At 41.9% G+C, this 24,490-nt stretch overlaps 2 protein-coding genes across 2 annotated transcripts; both read left to right on the top strand.

Moving 5' to 3' along the window:
• The first annotated feature begins 10,579 nt into the window (after positions 1–10,579).
• LOC143606283 (calcineurin B-like protein 10) lies at positions 10,580–13,891 on the top strand. Its single transcript, XM_077082097.1, has 4 exons — positions 10,580–10,803; positions 13,375–13,457; positions 13,591–13,650; positions 13,733–13,891. Exons 1-4 carry the CDS (start codon positions 10,590–10,592, stop codon positions 13,889–13,891), a joined length of 516 nt encoding a protein of 171 aa, XP_076938212.1. The 5' UTR covers positions 10,580–10,589.
• Positions 13,892–14,931: 1,040 nt separating this feature from the next.
• Positions 14,932–22,807, top strand: LOC143606282 (NADH dehydrogenase [ubiquinone] iron-sulfur protein 7, mitochondrial; the record flags this gene model as incomplete). Its single annotated transcript, XM_077082096.1, has 3 exons — positions 14,932–15,170; positions 17,183–17,506; positions 22,743–22,807. Coding segments are annotated over 2 exons (474 nt in total), but the record flags the coding sequence as incomplete, so codon positions are not given.
• Between the last annotated feature and the right edge of the window lie 1,683 nt (positions 22,808–24,490).

The raw sequence follows: 24,490 nt of genomic DNA, 5'->3' as shown, positions 1-24,490 counted from the left end.
TGCTTCATCCCCGCAGGTATAGGTTATTTTTTGCTCCGCTGCGCGGACTTCCATCTTAATGTTTTGATGACTTAGATAATTTCTTTGTTTTTTGCAGGAAGCCGATCACACTTACCGCCCGAGATGGAATATTACTGAAGACAGCACCTTTCAGTCCATGGGTGTGTGTGCGGAATTCTGGGCTCATGCTGTGCCTCCATCTGAAAGGAGGTTCCAGGAGGACCGCGCTCGCGACGACCTGCTCAACGATCATATGTTTGCTGGGTCGGCCTTCATTGCTGCCTCCCAAGAGCTTCGCTCTGATTACGTTAAAGTACGTGATGCTCTTGCGGAAGCCAAGCAAGAGGCTAAGGTGTCTGCTTGGCATCTTTCTGATGCTCGCGAAAGAGCTGAGAAGCTCCAAGCAGAGCTCAGTGAGAACCGAGCCAGTGCCAACAGCGCCTTCGTGAAGCGCGGTCATGAGCTTCAGGCTGCGCGGGAGAAGCTGCAGGCGGCGGAGGCGGACGCGGCCAAGTACTCGCGCCGAGCGCGCGAGTTGGAGCTTGAGGCGGAGGCGCGTGACCAAGCTCTTGTCCAGTCTATAACTGAAAAATCATCATTGGAGAGTGAGGTTGCGCGCCTGAAGAAGGAGCTGGCGGCCGCGCAGGCCGATAAAGATGAAACCCTGGCGACGGCAGCGTCTAGCCAGGAAGCACTTGATGCTGCGCGGGTGGAAAAAGAAGAAATCTTGGCGGCAGCAGCGTCCGACAAAGAGGAGCTAAAAAAGACTAAAGAAATTGTTGAGTTATTAAACTCTCAGGTTCCTGCCCTCGAGACGTCTGTTGCTGGCCTCGCGCAGGATCGCCAATGGCTGATCTCACAGGGCATGACTCGTTGCGCTTACGCGATGAAATACTCAGGCGAGTTTCAGGCCCTGGTGATGGATTGCAACGCTGCCGCGCGCTTGGTGGGCCGAGCTGAAGGGTTCACGGATGGTTACGAATATGGCATGTTGAAGAAGAACCCATCCGAGTACCCTTATCAGAGCGACGCGGCTTGCGCGGAAATGGCCGCGATGGGGGAGAAATATATGAATACTCCCATTCCCATCCTTGCGCAGATATTTTAACCTTAATGAGATTACCTTGACTTATTTTCTAAGTCTTTTTGTACTCATATTTTTGCTTATGATTTGCAGATATCCGCGCTTGCTGACCAGCCCGATCTCGTCGCGCTAAAGAAATTACTTGACGAGTGCGAAGGGGCTGGCGGCGGCGATGATGGCGCGGCGAATGCTGGCGTTGCTAGCGGCTCTGGCGTGGCCAAAGGATCCGCTCCTGAGACTGTCGTGCTCGTAGACTCCATTCAAGATGAACAACTTGACTATGGTCAGTTTGGAGATGATGAGGAGCAGGCTGCGCCAGATGCTGAGGGCGAGGATGAGGATGATGAAGAGGCTGATGTCAACGTGGAGACTTGAGAAGCCCCTCATGTTTTTTTTTTTTTTATTTGTAGTTTGTATCTCATCTTGTAAACTTGTAAATTTCAACGCTTTGGAATGAAATTTTGTTTTTCCCTTCTTCGCATCTTGCGCATTCCCCATTGATCTCTTTATATTGAATGTTTGCTTGTTGAATATAAGATATGCTTGCACGTTGGAATAAGAACAAGGTTGTAATGAATTTATTATACTTAACCCTTGTCATATTATAAGTGATTTTGCCATATCTTGATTATGTTGACACGTGTCTTGGCGCTTTCATTATTCCTCTTTTGCGCGACGTTATCGCGCATGGAATTATGAGTTTTTTAGCCATTACGTGTCAATATGTGTTACTCAGATATCCATTACAATTTCATGCGCGACCTCGACCCGAGACCTTAACAACTATGTTTTGGCATTCGCTTTGCCTTAGTTGTGCTTAGGTATTTATGGTCAGTCTGCGCAGCATGTAGGATGGATGTTGTGAGTGATTTGAGCTAAGGCTCACATTATTGGGCTAAGGCCCTGAGCTAAGGCTCATATTATTGGGCTAAGGCCCTGACGTTTTAGAGTTAAGACTCTTTAACGCGTTTGAGATTGAAGCTCGCGCATGTATGTTTTACTTCGTTTTATGTCGTTTTGATGTCAATACAATGTTATCATATTGCTCAAAATCAATAAAGGGAAGTGTGAAACATGTATTCAAAAGGTGATAGAATTGGGCTAAGGCCCTGACGTTTTAGAGTTAAGACTCGTTAACGCGTTTGAGCTTGAGGCTCGCGCATGTATGTTTTACTTCGTTTTTATTTCGTTTTGATGTCAATACAATGTTGTCATATTGCTCAAAACTAATAAAGGGAAGTGTGAAACATGTATGCAAAGTAGAATCCACATTAAGAGAAGATAGCGCGTATCATTATTCATAATGGCTTAAAAAGCCTTAATTACAAACTTGATATTTTTACATGAAACATTTTCTAAGCTGTGCTGCGTTCCATGCGCGCGGGATCTTCTTTCCATTCAAATCTTTTAAGGTGTATGCGCCTTTTCCCAATTCTTCCGAGACTTGATAAGGTCCCTCCCAATTGGGGGACATTTTTCCCTGGGGTATCGCGCGGCTTGCTTCATTGTTTCGAAGGACAAAATCATTTTTCTTGAAGTGGCATTCTTTCACGCGCTGGTTGTAATATTTTTCCAGTTTTTTCTTGTATTTGGCTTCACTGATGATAGCCGCCTCTCTGCGCCCTTCAAGTAAGTTGAGATCCAACCTTCTTTCGCACTCATTATCAATCTTGCTCATCATGAGCACTCTATGGGATGGGCATCCAACTTCTGCTGGAATCATTGCCTCTGTTCCATAGGTTAGGCTGAACGGGGATTCGCCATTGCTTGTTTTGCTTAATGTCCTGTGTGCCCACAGGACATTAGGTAGCTCTTCGACCCAAGAATGGGATTCTCCCTCCAACCTTTTCTTCAGCCCATTTAACAAGCTTTGGTTCGCGCGTTCCACTTGTCCATTCCCCTGAGGGTGATAAACTGAAGTGAAAATTTGGTTGATGCGCAATTCCTTGAGCCAGCTGGATATCTTCTTGTCAGTGAATTGCTTGCCATTATCGCTCACAATTTCCATGGGCAAGCCAAAACGGCATATGATGTGGCTCCAGATAAACTGCTTCATCACTTCGGCTGTGATTTTTGCTAGTAGCTTGGCTTCAACCCATTTTGTGAAATAGTCTACTGCCACTACCAAAAATTTTACTCGCCCAGGCGCTTGCGGTAGGGGACCCACAATGTCGATTGCCCATTTGTGGAAAGGCCATGCGGAGGTCACTGGAATCAAATTGTTCTTTGGCCGCATGGTGTTTGGCGCATAGCTCTGACATGCTTTGCATTTTTGGATCTCTTTTAAAGCGTCCAAGTACATGCCTGGCCAATAGTAGCCTGCGCTCATTGCCTTGGCAACCACCATGCGCGGGCCAGCATGAATTCCACAGATTCCTTCGTGTATCTCTCTGATCACATAGTTTGCTTCCTCAGCATCTAGGCATTTCATGAGCGGCCCAAGATAAGAGCGTCGATATAATGTACCGTCAAGCAGTTCATAGTTCTGCGCCTTGTGTCTTATCTTCCTCGCTTGCGCGCGATCATCTGGTACCTTTCCCTCCTTCAAGAATTCCATTATTGGAGTTATCCATGATGAAGGGGTTGTATGAGTTACCAGGACAGACTTCGCTACCACCGACGGGTTGCTCATTACTTCTACCCTGACATCTTTGCCAAAGTGATCAAAACTGGTTGATGCCATCTTACTCAGCGCGTCTGCAGATTTGTTTTCACTGCGCGGAATATGAATGATTCTGAAGCAGTCAAATTGCTCGATGAGCTATTTCGCCTGCTCAAGATATAGAGGCATGGTGTTCTCCTTGGCATCATAAAGGCCATTGACCTGTGCTGCTACCAAGTATGAATTAACATGGGCCTCTAGCTTTTTAACCCCGAATTTGTGCGCGATGCGCAGGCCAGCCAGCAGGGCTTCATACTCAGCCTCATTGTTGGTGCTCTTGAAGTCCAACCTGATGGCGTAAGTATATTCATGATTCTCTGGATCCACCAGTTTGAGACCTGCGCCGGAACCTTCATTGTTTGAAGCTCCGTCAGTGAACAATCTCCAAACATTTTCTTCATCATTGGCTCGCGGAGGGTCTACCTCGCGCTGAGCCTCTTCAATTCTTCCTTCTGGGACTTCTGCAATGAAATCAGCCAAGACTTGTCCCTTTATTGCTGGACGGGGCTTATAGGAGATCGTGTGCTCTCCTAATTCCAGCGCCCACTTTGTCAGCCTTCCTGAGAGCGCGGGGCGCCGCAAGACTTGCTGGATGTTGTAACCAGTCAGAACTTCAATGGGATGACCATTGAAATATCTATGAAGCTTGCGCGACGCGTGTGTTAGTGATAAAACTAACTTTTCCATGATGGAGTAGCGCGTCTCAGGATCTGTCAGCACCCGACTCACATAGTATATTGGCGTTTGGATTCCCTTGCGATCCACCAATAATACTGCGCCGATGGCGCGCTCTCCTGCTGATAGGTATAATGTCAAAGTTTCACCAGGAAGAGGAGCTGTGAGCGCGGGCAGATTTATCAAACATTCTTTAATCTCACTGAAAGCCTGCTCGGCCTCAGGAGTCCATTTGAACTGACTTTTCTTTAAGCAGTTTCTCAATGTATTGACAAATGGGGTAGATTTGGTTGCATGGTTCGCTAGGAACCTGTTGATTGATACCAATCTACCATTCAGCTTCTGAACTTCTTTCATGGTGGATGGCGAGGGCATGTCAAGGATGGCCTCCACCTTCTCAGGGTTCACCTTGAAACCATCCTTGGTGACCATTACACCTAGAAATTTTCCTTCTAGTACGCCGAAAGTACATTTGCTCGGATTGAGCTTTATGTTAACTTCCTTTAGGCGCCCAAGGGTTTCTTCGATGTCTTTGAGCATTTGCTTTTCCTCCCTGCTCTTGATCACCAAATCATCCACATAGACTTCTAGGTTTCTTCCGATTTGCTCGCTGAAAACGGCATCCATAAGTCTTTGGTAGGTGGCGCCCGCATTCTTCAAACCAAAGGGCATTTTTGTGTAGCAAAAAACACCATTGTCGGTTCTAAATGCGGTCTTGTCCTCATCTTGTGGTGCCATTTGAATCTGGTGATAGCCTTTGTAGGCATCCAGGAAACATTTTAGCTTGAATGGTGCCACGGAGTCCACATTTGCATCGATGTTTGGTAGGGGGTAACAATCCTTTGGGCACGCTTTGTTGAGGTCCTTGAAGTCAATGCACATCCTCCATGACCCGTTACTTTTCTTTACCATCACAGGATTGGCTACCCATGTCTGGTATCGTATCGGGCGGATGATGTTTGCGCGCAATAGGTCCTCAACCTGTTCATTCATGGCCCTCGCCTTTTCATCCCCCATGATTCTCTTCTTTTGAGCAATTGGCTCTACAGACTTGAAGGTGTTTAGAGAATGCTGCGCCAGGTCTCGCGGAACCCCAGTCATATCAGAGTGTTGCCACGCGAAGACCGACATATATGCTGTGAGCAACCTTTTCATTCTCAACCTCGTGTCGTCTGATATCGTAGCGCCAATTGTGATTTTTTGCTCCGGGAATTTCGGGTTGAGAATCCATTCCTCTGGCGCGTTTTCTGCCATTGGAATTTTCATTCTCCCCTCCCGCGGAGTACTTGTCACTGCGCACAAATGATCTCGGTATACAAAAGTTACACCTGTTGGTGTTGGGAACCCCAACGCGCCGTGCGCTGGCGACGGTATGGCGTTGAATTGGGCAATCGTTCCCCTACCCAAGATCATATTGTGGCAAGAAGTGGTGGGCAAGAACAAGAAGTTAACAACTTCGGCTCGCTTGTGTTTCTCATCCCCCATAGTTAGCTCAAATTGTATTTGACCTAGGGGATGAATGATTTCATTGGAAACACCAGAGATCGGCGCATTCACAATTTCAAGCCTTGCTTGGTCTGCCGGATCCAGTTTCCTGAAACATTGCTCATACATTATGTCTGATTCGCTACCAGTTTCCACCAGGACTTTTGACACTTCGTAATGAGCAATGTGTGTAGTGATGACCAGAGGACTGCTAATTGAAGGGCCTCCCCTGATTCTTGGGAAGATTACTTGTTGCTCGCGCCAATCTCCTTGGATTTGCGCGCTTCTTTTTCTTGACGTTTGCCCTTGCCTTCCTCCCTCGGCTACACAGATTCTTTTGTACTTTTTGCTGGCAGAGGCTCCTTCTGGTTGTTCATTTTCTGGTCTTGAGTTTTTTACCAGGTGAGCCAGCTTGCCTGATTTCACATCCTTCTCAATTGCATCCTTCAAGTGGTGGCATGCATCGGTGTTGTGTCCTGTGGATTTGTGAAACTCACAGTACTTGCCACTGTCTGATGGTCCCTTGTAGTGTAGTGGCTTGGGGCTTTTGAAGTGGATGTTCTCAGTGCTTAACACCTGTGAAGGCGTTTTAGTGAGGGGAGTCCATATTCTTGGCAGAGGTCTGTTAGAATCTCTGCCGCCCTCCCTCCTGTCACCCTCCCCGCGATTACGAACATCTTTTTGGGGCTGGGGTGAGCTTGGTTGCACCTGCTTTTCTGCGGAAGAAAAACTGGTTGGTTGCAACCTGGACCATACAGAGTTCTGCTTGCCCCTCTTTTCTTTGCTGCGCGGTGACTCAGCTTGATGCGCTCTTTCACTTGCCCTATCTTGGGCAATTTGTTTTTCGTTCCTCGCGAAAACTCGCGATGCTTCCATTAACTTGGCCCACGTGGTGGGCATGCCATCTCTGCTTACGAGAGCCCGGCGGAGTTGATCACTGCGCGCGCCTTGTATAAAGGCCACGCGCAGGAGTTGCTCAGTTATACCTCCGATTGCCAGAGACTCCTAATTGAAACGAGTGATGTAGTCTTCAATCGTTTCATCATTCCTGCGCACGCAGTGCATGATGTCATCAGGATCGCGCGTGTGTCTGCGCTGCTGTACGAAGTGGGCTTGGAACTTTTCCAATAGTTCCTCGAACCCATCAATTTGCCCAGTCGGCAAGCTCTCGAACCAGACACGCGCCGCGCCCGTGAGGCAGCGAGCAAACATGTGACACCATGTTGGCATCGTCCAGCTCTCTAGGTTTCCCGTGTTGTAAAAACCTTGCAAGAAATCGTCTGGATCTGTTGTACCGTCATATTTACCCAAACCACTTGGCATCTTGGTTTTGTGTTGGATGGGAGCCTTCGCGATGCGCTCAGTGAACTTTGAATGTTTCACCAAGATGGCTGGTCTATATGGTGTGGTTACGTCCACTTGCCCTCTAACTGGTGGGCTGTACGGCATGTGCACCAGATCGGCTCTGGCTCCAGGCGCCATGTTCACAGGCGCGCGGAGCTGTGAGCCTCCTGCATGAGTATCTCGCGTCTTCCTCATGCTGTGCACTTCTTCATCACTGAACTCAGTATGTGCAGTGTGAACAGAATGTCCTTCTTCCGGCGCGCGCGGCCTTTTTGTTCCATGAACAGTTTGCTTATCAAGCGCTTGCCTTTGTGTTAAGTCGGCTAGCTTTTTCTGTTTGACCATCTCATTATACTTGTCCATTAGACGCCGCTGCTCGTTTATGAGCCATTCTTTAGGATCATTTGTTTCATCTTCTGGACCCATTGATCCATTTTGTTTTGCGCCGGCAAGATTTTGTAACGTGAGATCGTCTGGAGGAGTTTCAGTCTGGCCGTGAGTTGTGATGAAGGGACGGTTACTGGTGGTGCGCGTAGAATCACGCGGCCCCCTCAGAAACTGTTGTCCCTCATTAACATCCTCACGTTCAATATCCTCCAGAACTTGATCAACGTTATGAACGCCAGAAACCATGGTGATTTTTTGTTTTTATATATAGATCTGATGAGATCTGATTGCCGTTGTAAGAGTGGATGGCGCCAATGAAGAAGCGTGGATCGACTCACTGGTAGACGATCTACTTTCCTCGGGTGTGATTATGCTATTTCACCGATGGTTTTCTTGGATCTGTGTTCTTCCACCTACAAAATGAACAGCACCGTCAACTTACCCCTCAGAAAGGGACAGAGGGGTCCTCTTTGGGGTAACCCTCCGGTGTGAGAATAAGTATTTGTGGAGAAGATAATAATATCAGAGTAAGGAAATCTGGAGAGTATTGCTTGATAGCTGAATACTCTGTGATTGAATATGATTGTGTATGTTACTGGCTGTAACTGTCTGTGATTGAATGTAATTGAATATGATTGAATGTGAATGAATGAATGTCTCTCCTTGTGGAGTTGATGCTGTATTTATAGTGCTAGGGTTTCCACCGATTGGGCTCAGCCTTGTTGGCCTCCTCCAATTGCTCTGCCCCATGTCCTCTGGAACACCTGGTGCTTTCTCATTGGTTACAATCACGTGGTAGCACATGGGTTATGCTGAGTTGTCCACCTTTCATTTGGCAGCTGTCAACATCAGCATATTCTTATTCCTTAAAAAGATACCTTCTGGAAGGTTGTCTGACGTGCACAATTAAGGTTGCCCTAATCCTGATTTGGATAAGGATGAGGTTGATTATGTGCATGTGTGCTACGCGCCTATCCTGAGGATGCGCGAGGTCTTCTCTTTATTCTCACGCGCAGATATTTCATGCGCAGATGTGATATGCACGAGCATGTGATATGCGCCACGCGCGGATGAGCCACGCGCATATGTGATATGCGTGAGCATATGTGATGCGCGAGCATGTGTGGTGCCTGGGCATATGATGCCTGAGCATGTGTGGTGCCTGGGCATATGATGCCTGAGCATATGTGGTGCCTGGGCATATGATGCCTGAGCATATGTGATATGCGCCATGCGCATAGGTTTTGGCTTTGTGCCTTCGTAATGTCTTGATTCCAAGCCTGTTGTCTATATCTTGTGAGTTGACCCGCCTCGCTCGGTGTTGAGGCGGGTACATACCTCTTCAGTCCTCTACAACCAATGGCGGATGGACTTGATGGGCTCTTCTAGATTTAGTGTATTTTGTTAGAATAATAACATTTAAATTTAATATGCCCCCATTAATTTTTTCCCATTCCCCAAAATTCCTGATCTTTCCTTACGGCCAAATTCAAGCCCAACAACAATAAGTCATTCTCCTTATACTTTAACATCTTTATAGCTATTTTGGGTCAACATGATGAGTAAAAGTCAATATTTCAACTCCTTTATTAACCTTGTTTTTCTATTGTTATATTTAAATTGTACTTACGGATGGTAATTGATATATGAATATAATTTTTTTATAAATACTTAAGTTTGCATTGAACAAATAAACAAATTTTCCGTATACAAGTTAATTTCTTTTACCGATATTTTTACCCTCACTGAAAAAAAATTCTGGATCCACCATTGTCTACAACGATAACTTGGTCAAAGCAAATTGTGTGTATATCAAGTAATTGCCAACTTAATAGTTATATACACATATCTTAGTTTATATATTTTCTTCTTTATATCTAAAATGTTATTTAAAAAAATTATCATTATAATCTTATTTGGTTGAAAATTTTATGAGAATGGTTAAGGGTATTTAATGGAAGTAATTATGAGAAAGTACGCAGTCACACCGACTTTTATTAATCGGTATCACTACGTTTCAGTCTTCGAATATTCAAGAAATTAATACAAGCCGGATTTTGTCACCAAAATTCTTATGACATGATTCCACATATACTAAAAGTCTTACAAATCAGAATCCTGCAAATTATGTTATTTTTAAAATTATAAATATTTTTCTGAATGTCAAATCTATATACTCTTTAATAAAAGTTACAAATTGTGTCACTTGTTACTTCCTCGTTAAACTCTACCCTTTTTTAAAAGAATTTATAAATATATTTATCATAAGCTAAGAAAACAAAATGAAAAGAAAAAAAATTGACTCTGCATACTTACCTTTCCTAAAACTTCATTAATTTTCATTGGTGTATTTTAAATGGTCAGGTTTTTGAATGTTTAAAATTAAATCATCAGATGATATACACCTAAAAAAGTTGTTAAAGAGACGCAAATTCAATTCTTTCATTAATAAGCATTTTTTGATCATCATTGTTAAAAAATAAACAAAATAAATAAATTATGAAAAGTTTTATAAAGTAAAAAAAAATCCAATAAAAATAAAACTGAAAAATCAATAAGTTGTGAAAATTTGAGAAAAAAATGAAAAAATTAGAAAAGAAATAAATCAATAAAGTTAAAAATAAAAAGCATAGATCTACATCAAGTATGTAGAATGAAAATCAGATCTAACAATCTAGGATAAACAAACATGGTACCAAACTACCAACTTATAATATTGGAGTTGACTATTCATGTGTGTTTTTCATCATGGCTGAAAACGACTACTTTCATGTTCTTTTTTATAATAATAAACACGTTCATGTAAAAAAAGCCACCTCCATCGTCTCACCATTTCTTCTCTCTCATATATTTCCGATTGTTGCATCAATGAACTCATCCAATGATTCATCGGTACGATTACAAATCCTGATGTTATCTCTAATTATATTCGTTTGTTTTTATTATTTTTGAATGAATATTTATTTGTTTGTGTTTGAGCAGAGATGGAGTTCATTAACCATTGGAGACAAGATATGTGCCGCATTAACGCCATTGATGGCCATAGCTGAAGTTATATTATTCGCGGTCTCCGGCTGCTTCGATTTCCAATCGTGGAATTCTTCGACTTCTAAGAAACTTCGGTTTGATCATCAGCAGCTTTCTCGCCTTGCGTCCGGATCTAATTGTAAGTTTGGTAAATAAAAACTCCAAATAGCTAGTAATCACTTTTATGAATCTGATGCAACAACGAAGAGGTGCATATGGATTTGAAGTCGAATTTGGAGTTTTTTTAAAAGCAGATGCTAGAAATTATAGGAAAATTTGATGTTTGGTTTGTTTGACTTTTAAGGTCAACTGAAGTAAAACTAGATTCAAAATTGAACCAGACACTTAAAATTTTGGAAAATATGAGTGAAGATCAAATATTAAATATGGATTAAAAGTGGTTGTCAATACTTTATTGAAATTTAGGAACAATGAAGGTCAAACAGACTGCTTCCCAAATGTCTGTTTATGTAATTAGTGGTATAAACGAGCTCATGAGCTACTCGACAGCGGCTATGAAAGCTAGAATTGAGCTCTTGGGCCAAGTTTAAACAAGCCCGAGCCCAAAAACAAACATGTGTAATAAATGTGCTCAAGCCTGAGGTTCAGTTATCAAGCTCGAGTAGGCTCGTGAGCATTAATGAGCCGGTGATTTATACAGTTTTTATATGGTGTATAAAGTAAATTAATCATATATTTATCATTATCATGTCTAAAATTGTGATAAATGTGAGTAAATAATATATATATATATAGGTTTAAGTTCAAGAAAGAAATCAAATTATTGCAAGAAATGAGAGAAATGAATATGAGCCACTAGTTTTATTTTAGGTTTTAAATATTTAAAAATATATAAAAAAGATGTAAATGCAACAATAAATGCACACTCTCTCTCCAATTAATACAACTAATATAACCATAATAAATCTCTCTCTAATTAATATATATCTAACTAATTTAACTATAATAATTAAAAAGATAAAAACATTACTTTAGTTTTATTTTTTATTTACATATTCTTCATTTTATTTAACATGAATACAATTTATTCATATAACACTATTCTTTATATTAAAAAAAAATAATTTCCACTCAATTTATTAGCATGTTTTTTAACACTAAATATCAAAACATAATATATATATATACATATATATTTTCAATTGGTATGCCTATAAAAATTATTCATAAATAATAATAAAAAAATATCATACAAATGTGTCCATTAAATGTAAACAATAAATATACAACCTATACAAAGTTATATAACCTACACTTGTTTTGAGCGATAAAAACGTACAGCATACAAAAAGCATACACCTTACATATGTAATTCGACATCGACAATTATATAAACTACACAAAGATACACATATCTTACACATGCGTAGGTTATATGTTTTTCATATGTAGGTTATATGTTTTTTATTCTTAGAACAAGTGTAAGTTATATGTTTTTGTGTAGGTTGTATATATTTATTGACATTTAATGCAAACATGTGTAAGATAGTTTTTTGTATTATTCATCACAATGTAATTACGTGTTGATGGATATTGATATGTTGAGTTTGAAGAAATTGGTTTTGAATAAAAAGAAATTAATGTATGAATAAATTGTATTTGTGTAAGATAAAATTTTCGTGTGTAGGTTATATGTTTTCGTGTGCGTGTATATTTCATTGATGATAAATTTATGTGTAGGTTATATGTTGTTTTATTCTTAGAACAGGTGTAGATTATACATTTTTGTGTAGGTTGTATGATTTTTGTTGATTTTTAATGCAAACACATGTACAATAGTTATTTTGTATTATTCGTTATAATCTAAGTATGTTTTGATGGATATTAATATATTGAGTTGGAAGAAATTAGTTTTGGATAGAAAGAAATTTTAATGATGAATAAATTATACTTGTGTAGGATAAAAATTCAAGACACAAAAAATAAGTTATAAAATAAATGAGTTTTTAATATTTTCCAATTATAATAATTTAATTAGTTATATTAATTAAGTAAATAAGTATTATGGTTTATTAGTTATATTAATTGAAGAAAAAGATAAATTAATACATTCTTTATTTAGCTTTAAGCATTTAAAACTTAAAACAAAACTAGTGGTTCATATTCATTTCTTGCATTTCTTGCAATAATATCATTTCTCTCTTGAATCATCCCCTATATATACATATATATATATATATATTATGTTATACATAAATATCATAATTATAAATATTTATATAAAAATAACGTTTAATGTATATAATTAATTAGTATGATAATTCATGAGTAATAAGTAAGCCGAGCCAGAGTTTGGAAAACTACCCACGATCATGGCTCGAGGTTTGGAAATAGAGACCAAAATGAGCTGAGCTAGTGAGCTATACCGAAACAAGCCGAAGCTCGGCTCATTACAACCTTATTTATGTTATACAGAGAAATACTGTAATTGAGGTGAATGGCTTTTATGCAACTTAACCGGTATAACAGTATTAGTTGTTTAGGCTATTACAGCATCGATAGAGTGTCTTTAAGCTGCACAAATTTATCTATAACACTTGTTTTGTGATTAGGATGATAGTATGATACCATATGTTCTAATGCAGCACACCTTCTGTTATTGGCTTATAACAATCATGTGGCAATGTCTAGCATGAGTTAAGAATGTTTCAAGAACTACCTTTTACACCTTCTCCATGTTCTTTTGCAGTTAGCGTCAATGAAGTCGAGGCGCTTTTTGAACTGTTTAAAAGCTTGAGTTCCTCCATTATTGATGATGGATTGATACACAAGGTTAGCATGGTATATTTGTTAAGTTTCTTTTGATTAGAAAAGGGTAATCTAGTGATTTTTTTTATATTTTAAAAGCTTATTGCATCATATTATAGAAGGCAATGCTAATAACTTAATGTTCACTTTTGTGTAGGAAGAGCTCCGGTTAGCACTATTCAATACCCCTCAAGGTGAGAACCTATTTTTGGATCGGGTACATGCGCTATTAAAACTTGAATTTTAACTTGCCTTGTTTTGGTTAATCTACAAATACAAAAATGCTATATTGTTTATAGGTTTTTGATCTTTTTGATGAAAAGAAGAATGGTGTAATTGAGTTTGAGGAATTTGTTCATACTCTTAGTATCTTCCATCCCTATGCACCTATAGAAGATAAAATAAATTGTAAGATGTTAAAGCTATACTTTCAATCTTTCACAAACACTAAATTATAGACAATATCACAAAGTAGTTGTTTTTGTGAGTCTATTGCACCTATACAGCTATGGCCGAAACAAATCAGTCATTTGGCAATGTCTACTTTTACTCGTTTATCAGACTTAGACTTTTTTCCTGTCAATAATGACTTGAATAATGTGCTACATGAAAGAAGCGAAATAACTGAACCCAAACAAACCCGACAGTTTGGTTTTATCCTCCGGGGAACACGGTGGAGGATACGAAGATGTTTACGGATACGGTTGTTAAGTTGAATCTACAAAAGTTGAGTCTTGTTGCATTGTCTTGTATGCATGAAAATGAATGATTATGGTGGCGGTGGTGACATTAGTATTAAGCATACAACTATAATAAATCAAGATTTTGATGGGTGAATCTTTGAGTGGTAGGGTTTTTTGTTTCATTGTTGAACAAGTGTAAATTTTAATAAGTCATTGTATGGGGTGAATGTCATGAATGTGGTAACGGTAAACAATTGTATATTCTTGTTTTGGGCATTCAATGTTAAGTGTGTGGTGAGTGGCCTATGTAATGTGGATTAAGTTTGTTGAAAAATAATAGTCAAATAGTGTGACAATTTTTTTATTTTCAGATGTTTGAAGATTCTTCTATCGAGTAACAATGTCTACTTTAGAATCAGGATAAACACATAATAGTTGAGATTGGAGAAATTTGACACTATTGGGAGATACTTTATGTATAAATTGTGGTATACGCAGAAATCAATTGACCACTTGCTCATCTCTTGTATGGCTACTTAGGTCATTTTAGTGACAAGTTTGTTTATGGCTAAATATCCATATACCTTTAGATGTGGCTTTGGTGAGACAAATGCTTAATTTGGGGCTAATCAAGATGAGGCAAAAGATAAGAAGACGATACAATTCATTATTTAGACATTTTTAATACATAATTCTGTTTATGTGGTGATTGTTCTGTTTTTCTTGGGCTCTACAGACCAAATTAGGTATAGCGTGTTTTGCGAAATATAAAGTAACATAATAAAAAATGCCTTGCGTATTGTTTTAAATGGCTGTCAAAGACGGCAGAGTTCGTGATATCGAAGGTGGACGATCTGATGAACTGGGCCCAGCGTGGATCCATCTGGCCCATGACGTTCGGGCTGGCCTGCTGTGCGGTGGAGATGATGCATACCGGAGCTGCTAGGTATGACTTGGATCGCTTTGGGATCATATTCAGACCCAGCCCTAGGCAGTCCGATTGTATGATTGTTGCGGGTACTCTTACCAATAAGATGGCTCCTGCTCTCAGAAAGTAAGTTAGTTGTGTTTAACCTTTTGGCTTTTGTTAGGGTTTCATGAGTATTGACTGTTATACTGTTTAGGGGTGTGCACCGTTCAGTTCAGTTCGGTTCGATTGTTGGTTTGGTTTCATTAATAACCAAAGTTGAATTTGGGCTAAAACTTTTATTTACAAATACATGAAATGGATGCATAAATACGTGAAATGAGTGCATAAACACATGAAGTGGAGATTAAATACGTAAGTTAGAGGTATAAAAGCTAGAAATATATGAAAATATGAATGGTTTGGTTTGGTTAACCAAGGTTGCAATAAATAAACGATAACTGCTTTTCACTTAATTTCGGTTCGGTTTCATCGATTTACAGTTTGGTTTGGTTAACGGTTCGGTTATTGTTCACCCCTAAATTACTGTTTATGCTTGCGTATGTTTGAAAGAAAGTTTGTTTTTTGGTCACTGGTAGCTAATTTGAATAAATTTTAGGGTTGTTTTGTTTGTGCTGCTTCAATTTTTATTTTTAGGATCAATTGAAATTCTTGATTTACTAGTTAAAATGTCAAATAGGGGTGTGTAATTTTATTTATGTTATTTTTATTTTCAAATAGAAGTCAGAGCATTAGGCATGCTGCATTGTTTCACTTTTAGAAAACTTAAATAAGGGATGTGCAATTTCATGTAGTTAGCTTTTGTTTAAAAGGCTTGAGGCAAGGGCTTTGGGTTCTCAAGGCGTTGCCCTATGTACAACTTAATAAGCTTTATGCACAACCAAAAGCCGCATCTTCTCTTTTGCATAAGTTTAGCTTATTTTTACATATCAGTCTTCTTCTTACCCTAATTTTGAGCAGTTTTGACTCACATGTGCATTAAGAGTCGCCTAAAAGGCCTTGAGGCGTTTTTCAGATTGTATCAGGCACACCTTTTTAAACAAGATTATTGGCGTGATTATTGAAATTTTTATATAATTTTAAACGTTTACTAATGAGTAATTTATGATTGAGAAAAGGTAAATTTCTGGTGCCTTCAAATTCATTCACAATGTCTTAACCTTCCTCTTACATATTTATATTTTGAACTATGAACAAATCCACACGGACTGTATGCAGTAGTTTGGTAATTACATGTATGAGTAGGTTCTAAAAGTTTGAGCTTCTGTATTATTTCTATTTTTGTTTAGAATTTTTAGTGTTTCCTGAGTGTTGAGTGTGGACTGCTGCACTGTTTATGCTTGTGTAGTTTTGAAAGATGGCACTTACAAGTAAACAAGCACTCACATAAAGAAAGTTGTTTTCTGGCTACTATTAGCTAGTTTGAGTGAATTTTAGTTTTGTTTGTGTTGCTTGAGTCCTTTATATTAGAATTTTTTAGGGTTTTTTTTTACTATAATTAACAGTGGATTTAAGAATTTAGTGGCCATGATTATAGTTTGCTACTTTCCTTTTAACAGAAGTGCTACATATGCTTGAAACAAAAGTGCACTGTGGAACATCAATTGTAAGGTTTTTGTCTGGGCTCATTATATTTTGCTGTATATGCTTGAAACTTGAAAAGGCTTCAAAGTTATCTTTCCAGCTTGAACAAAATAGGGGTGGGCAATTTTGTGACTAATTTGTCATGTGTTACTTGCTTTTACAAAGATTGATTGCTTAACTGTGTCCCGATTAGATTGCTTCATCAGTACTTTCTATTTGTGGAATATACAATACTAACACAACTTATAAGTGAACATGTTAAAAGGTGGCCTCAGGTTGAAGCCTTGGTGAACCCCTTTTGATGGTCAAGTCAATGATGTTAGGATCAACATATTGTGTACGTAACATTTGTATACATGCATGTATGTGAGCACGTTAAAAGTGCCATCTTTCTATCATTAACAAAAAATTGATCAACATCTCACAAGAATTTCAGTTGCCTATGTTGATTCTGCTTTGACCAACCTTTCATGACATTCATTCTACCAAATTCTCGTGATATGTTTAAAATTATTACATGTTGGATTGAAATGGTAAACTCATGTCACTTGCAGGGTGTATGACCAGATGCCCGAACCAAGATGGGTGATTTCCATGGGAAGCTGTGCAAATGGTGGTGGATACTCATGTCACTCATACTCTGTTGTAAGGGGTTGTGACAGGATCGTCCCGGTTGACATTTATGTCCCTGGGTGCCCACCCACAGCCGAGGCTCTCTTATACGGGCTTCTGCAGTTGCAGAAAAAGATCAACCGACGCAAGGACTTTCTTCACTGGTGGACTAAGTGAGGCTTTCGCTGCGCTGTGTTTTCTGTTTTTACCAAATAAGTTGTGTGTTTGCTATGTATCATGCAACTATTAGACACCCGAAGTGGTTTGTTTTTGTAGGGGTATGGTATTAAACCCGGTTTACAATCCTAAATTTATTATATTTGGTTTGTTTTATTATATGGGCTAATACATTTGTTATTGGGCTGAGGAGGTTTGTGGAGGTAGCCCTAATTGGGCTAGGCCCATTAGGGTATCATGATGGTGGCCATGAGACTCTATATAAGGAGGTCTTCACCTCCTTATCATAGGGTCATGCTCAGTAGGTGCCACCACCAGTTTTTGTGTCTGTGAACAAGAGATCTTCAAGATCATCTTAGCGGTCACCTCCACACCCCCAAAACGCCACTGCAGATCGCGAGCAGCCGGAGGAGAGGATCAGCAGACCAGGATGCGGTTCATTCATCTCGAAATCCGTGGAAGCTCCGTCATGGGTCAGGTCAGATTCCATTTCGTGCTTCGACATTGGCGCCATCCGTGGGACGGCAATGAACCACACTGGCCTCTCTTCTCGGCCCTCCGATCCGTTCATCAAAATCTCAGGAAGAACCACCAAGCTTTTGGGGGAAACCCTTAGATCTATGTTTTCAGATCTGGAAAATACTTCCAGATCTGGAAGATGCAGGAGGAAACCACCAAGCTTTTGGGGGAAATCCATAGATCTGTGTTTTCAGATATGGAAAATACTTCCAGATCTGGAAGAAACAGGAAGAAAACAACGAGCTTTTGGGGAAAACCCTCAGATCTGGGTTTTCAGATCTGGGTTCGTCCGAGCAGCAGCCACACCTCATATTCATAGGTTTATTAACCCTATCAGATCTGTTGGTTTTACATAAAACCTACCTGATGTGGATATTCAAAACCTTTGGGTCGCGCGCAGCGCCCAGGCGATTACTCTGCGCCTCAGCGGGCGCGCGCGCGCCCAGGCGATTACTCTGCGCCTCAGCGGGTCGCGCGCGCGCCCAGGCGATTACTCTGCGCCACAGCGCGCGCGCGCGCGTTCAGGCGATTACTCTGCGCCACAGCGGGGTCGCGCGCGCACCCAGGCTTACTCTGCGCCACAGCGCGCGCGCGCGCGCGCCCAGGCGATTACTCTGCGCTACAGCGGGGTCGCGCGCGCGCCCAGTCAATTACTCTGCGCCTCAGCGGGTCGCGCGCGCGCGCCCAGGCAATTACTCTGCGCCACAGCGCGCGCGCGCGCGCGCGGGCGATTACTCTGCGCCACAGCGGGGTCGCGCGCGCACCCAGGCAATTACTCTGCGCCTCAGCGGGTCGCGCGCGCGCCCAGGCAATTACTCTGCGCCTCAACGGGTCGCGCGCGCGCGCCCAGGCAATTACTCTTCGTCACAGCGCGCGCGCGCGCGGGCGATTACTCTGCGCCACAGCGGGGGTCGCGCGCGCACCCAGGCAATTACTCTGCGCCTCAGCGGGTCGCGCCGCGCGCGCCCAGACATGAAGGCAGAGCATGCTTATTGCAATAAGCATGCTCAAGCAGCAAGCATGCTCAAGCAGCAAGCATGCTCAAGCATCAAGCATGCTCAAGCAATAAGCATGCTCAAGCAGCAAGCATGCTCAAGCATCAAGCATGCTCAAGCAATAAGCATGCCCAAGCAATAAGCATGCTCAAGCATCAAGCATGCTCAAGCAATAAGCATGCTCAAGCAATAAGCATGCCCAAGCAGCAAGCATGCTCAAGCATCAAGCATGCTCAAGCAATAAGCATGCTCAAGCAGCAAGCATGCTCAAGCAATAAGCATGCCCAAGAAATAAGCATGCTCAAGCATCAAGCATGCTCAAGCAATAAGCATGCTCAAGCAATAAGCATGCTCAAGCAGCAAGCATGCTCAAGCATCAAGCATGCTCAAGCAGCAAGCATGCTCAAGCATCAAGCATGCTCAAGCATCAAGCATGCTCAAGCAGCAAGCATGCTCAAGCATCAAGCATGCTCAAGCAATATCTGCGCCTCAGCGGGTCGCGCACGCGCCCAGACATGAAGGCAGAGCATGCTCAAGCAATAAGCATGCTCAAGCAGCAAGCATGCTCAAGCATCAAGCATGCTCAAGCAGCAAGCATGCTCAAGCATCAAGCATGCTCAAGCAATAAGCATGCCCAAGCAATAAGCATGCTCAAGCATCAAGCATGCTCAAGCAATATCTGCGCCTCAGCGGGTCGCGCGCGCGAACCCAGGCATTTACTCTGCGCCTCAGCGGGTCGCGCGCGCGCAGCCCAGGCAATTACTCTGCGCCTCAGCGGGTCGCGCGCGCGCCCAGGCAATTACTCTGCGCACAGCGCGCGCAGCGCGCCGGCGATTACTCTGCGCCACAGCGGGGTCGCGCGCGCACCCAGGCAATTACTCTGCGCCTCAGCGGGTCGCGCGCTGCGCAGCGCCCAGACATGAAGGCAGAGCATGCTCAAGCAATAAGCATGCTCAAGCAGCAAGCATGCTCAAGCATCAAGCATGCTCAAGCAGCAAGCATGCACAAGCAGCAAGCATGCTCAAGCAATAAGCATGCTCAAGCAGCAAGCATGCTCAAGCATCAAGCATGCTCAAGCAATAAGCATGCCCAAGCAATAAGCATGCTCAAGCATCAAGCATGCTCAAGCAATAAGCATGCTCAAGCAGCAAGCATGCTCAAGCATCAAGCATGCTCAAGCAGCAAGCATGCTCAAGCATCAAGCATGCTCAAGCAGCAAGCATGCTCAAGCATCAAGCATGCTCAAGCAATAAGCATGCCCAAGCAGCAAGCATGCTCAAGTATCAAGCATGCTCAAGCAATAAGCATGCTCAAGCAGCAAGCATGCTACGCTCACGCATATCGCATGCTCACGCGTAACGCATGCTCACACATCACAGATGCTCACGCATTCAAAATCTTTAGATTACGCGTCCCACCGCGTATCAACTTCGGGTTCCGCATGCGCGCTCCCGGCGATCACTTCGCCACAACAGTTTTGCATTCGCGCCACCGCATACAAGTTTTCGCATACATGTTTCGCACTTCCTTTTACTAATTTGAGCAATATGACAACATTATATTGACATCAATTAAAAAGAAAGCGAAGTAAAACATACATGCGTGAGCTCCAAGCTCAAACGCGTTGACGAGTCTTAACTCTAAAACGTCAGGGCCTTAGCCCAAAAATATGAGCTTTAGCTCAAACTTAAAGGTTGGGAATCCTCATAATATCCCGTATGGCTACGCGCCAAACTTAAGGGTTGGGGACCCTCATAATATCCCATACGGCTCCGCGCCATAGGCTGGGAATCCTCACAATTTCCCATACGGCTCCGCGCCATAGGCTGGGAATCCTCACAATTTCCCATACGGCTCCGCGCCATACTTAAAGGTTGGGAATCCTCAATTTCCCATACGGCTCCCCGCCATACTTGAAGGTTGGGAATCCTCATAAACCCGTCGGCCACGCGCCAGCTTTTATTATCATTACTTCCATTGCCCGTAAGACGCCCCGCGCGCAGGTTTCCATTATTATTACAGCCCGTAAGACGCCCCGCGCGCAGGTTTACATTATTATTACAGCCCGTAAGACGCATCGCGCGCAGGCTACTATTATTATTAACAGCCCGTAAGACGCCCCCCCGCGCAGGTTTCCATTATTATTACAGCCTGTAAGACGCTTCGCGCGCAGGCTACTATTATTATTAACAGCCCGTAAGACGCCCCGCGCGCAGGTTTCCATTATTATTACAGCCCGTAAGACGCCCCGCGCGCAGGTTTACATTATTATTACAGCCGTAAGACGCTTCGCGCGCAGGCTACTGTTATTATTACAGCTTGTAAGTCGCCTCACGCGCCAGCTCAGTTATTATTACAGCTCGTAAGTCGCCTCACGCGCCAGCTCAGTTATTACTCTTAGCTCGTAAGACGCCTCTCGCGCGCAGGCTTTATTATTTTCAGCTCGTAAGACGCCTCTCGCGCGCAGGCTTTATTATTTTCAGCTCGTAAGACGCCTCTCGCGCGCAGGCTTTATTATTTTCAGCTCGTAAGACGCCTCTCGCGCGCAGGCTTTATTATTTTCAGCTCGTAAGACGCCTCTCGCGCGCAGGCTTTATTATTTTTAGCTCGTAAGACGCCTCTCGCGCGCAGGCTTTATTATTCTCATCTCGTAAGACGCCACTCGCGCGCAGGCTTCATTGCTCAGCTTGTAAGACGCCTCTCGCGCGCATGCTTTATTACCCAGCTTGTAAGACGCCTCTCGCGCGCAGGCTTTATTTCTCAGCTCGTAAGACGCCTCTCGCGCGCAAGCTTTATTATCCTTATAACTCGACACCACCATTATCTTAAGGATCACAACGCGTCACCATCATGGAGAAAATCTCCCAGACTCAAGACAATAAAGATAAGGCCGAATAAAAGAGAAAAAAACCGCCCTAACACCTTATAAAGTCCAACGCTCCACCTAAGCGCTTGCGCGCCCAGGAGCAACGCTGGACTTGGGGGGGCTTGTAGGGGTATGGTATTAAACCCGGTTTACAATCCTAAATTTATTATATTTGGTTTGTTTTATTATATGGGCTAATACATTTGTTATTGGGCTGAGGAGGTTTGTGGAGGTAGCCCTAATTGGGCTAGGCCCATTAGGGTATCATGATGGTGGCCATGAGACTCTATATAAGGAGGTCTTCACCTCCTTATCATAGGGTCATGCTCAGTAGGTGCCACCACCAGTTTTTGTGTCTGTGAACAAGAGATCTTCAAGATCATCTTAGCGGTCACCTCCACACCCCCAAAACGCCACTGCAGATCGCGAGCAGCCGGAGGAGAGGATCAGCAGACCAGGATGCGGTTCATTCATCTCGAAATCCGTGGAAGCTCCGTCATGGGTCAGGTCAGATTCCATTTCGTGCTTCGACATGTAGGGGTATGGTATTAAACCCGGTTTACAATCCTAAATTTATTATATTTGGTTTGTTTTATTATATGGGCTAATACATTTGTTATTGGGCTGAGGAGGTTTGTGGAGGTAGCCCTAATTGGGCTAGGCCCATTAGGGTATCATGATGGTGGCCATGAGACTCTATATAAGGAGGTCTTCACCTCCTTATCATAGGGTCATGCTCAGTAGGTGCCACCACCAGTTTTTGTGTCTGTGAACAAGAGATCTTCAAGATCATCTTAGCGGTCACCTCCACACCCCCAAAACGCCACTGCAGATCGCGAGCAGCCGGAGGAGAGGATCAGCAGACCAGGATGCGGTTCATTCATCTCGAAATCCGTGGAAGCTCCGTCATGGGTCAGGTCAGATATCCATTTCGTGCTTCGACAGTTTTCTATGGCTGATTGTTGTTTTTGTTAAGATGGAGATTAAATAAGACACGTAAAATGGCTTGTATGTTTACAAATTCTTTGTTTATCCGGTGCTTAATTTGCACGAATTATTATAGAAACTTTGGTTTGGATACGAATGATATTTTTGAAAGTTTTTAGGGAAGTATATGATATCTAGAATTAGGTTTTGATAAGTATATTATTTAAAAGTTTCTAAGATATAATTCTCATGATTTTGTCATTCGGTCAGAAGTATCCTGAAAGATCATTATATGCTAAAGTTACATACTTGTTGGAAAACCTAACTTTTTGGAAGATGCAAGTTTTATACTAAACGCTTTTAAAATACCTATTAAACTCTACCCTATAACGTATTCCTTTGAGATGGGATAGATTCATTGTCTCCCACATATGATGCACATTAACTAGGCTTAAACCTCCAAATAAGGTAAACAAGATACTTATTTGTCATTGTTAAACATCTAAATCAAACACACATAATAATGCTCACCAAATGAGAATACCTTATGTATAAAATGAGTAACATCTAATTTAACATGATATAATGAAAGAATAATATGTATTAAGGGGGTGTTTGGGTGAGCTTATAATTTTGTTTTTTTTGCTTATTTGCTTTTGAAAAGCTCCATTTTGAAGCTTTTGGAGTTGCTTTACCAAACACGTTGTGCTTTTCAACAAACAAATAGCAAATTAGCAAGTTTTAGAAGCTCACCCAAACACCACCTAAGAATAACAAATTCTAACGAATCATTGTATCCGTTTAAAGTAACACAATCTAACCAGGGTTTAGATAAGGATTTCCTCATTTCCACAAGGTGAAACCACTCCAATAACTAATGATTACTAGCCACACTCAAGATTTCCAAAACAAACAACACAATTAGCCTCGGGCTACCTATAAGCATACTACACATTTGTTTTCTTTTGTTTTTTACCTTTTTTTTTTTTTTTACCATATAGATATCAACATATATCTGTTGTACATTTACACAATAATAATTTAAAACTTTATATTTATCTATATCACCTTTATATATACATTTTTATTTTGTTTCTGTAGGATATATAACAGATATTATTATATTATCTTCCGGGGGTCCAAATATATGAACCGGTAACAAAATATCCATCCAGTATAACAAAACAAACAAACATATATCTAATCTGAGTCTGACCTAGCCTAGGGTTTTACTTTACTCTACTCCCAATTAAATGGCTGACGACGCACACTACCACCAATCCGGCGACTCCGTCAAACGCAAGTACGAAGACTCTTCTGCCTCCGGCCGCCGTGTCAGCGGATTCTCCGACTCCGCCGCTCCGGCGTACAACAACGTGCCTCCGCCGATGGACGAGATCCAGCTGGCCAAACAGAAGGCGCAGGAGATCGCTGCGCGGGCTGTTTAATAACGCCGAATCCAAGCGCTCCAAGTTCGATAATGACGGAGGAAGCGGATGGGATAGTAATAATAATGACAGCAGCAGCAGCAGAGATTATACTGGTACGGATTTTTTATTAAGTTAGGGTTTATGAGTGTGAGTGTGTTTGTACGGATTACGGACACGTCGGTCAGTAGCTGCTAATCTGTCATATTTTTTATTTTTTATGATTTTTAGTTTAGGATGCCGACTTGTTTGTTGTTCCATTTAATTTGCTATTTGTTAATTAGGCTTTGTGAACGTTACTACAGTTTTTTTTGCTTGGATTTAAGGGTGACGGATAGG

This window comes from Bidens hawaiensis, unplaced genomic scaffold (assembly GCF_021521415.1).
Source record: "Bidens hawaiensis isolate Kalapana, Puna unplaced genomic scaffold, B.hawaiensis_p1.1 tig00074024_1, whole genome shotgun sequence".
Taxonomy (NCBI): Eukaryota; Viridiplantae; Streptophyta; class Magnoliopsida; order Asterales; family Asteraceae; genus Bidens; species Bidens hawaiensis.
This window is presented reverse-complemented; position numbering and strand designations above follow the sequence as displayed.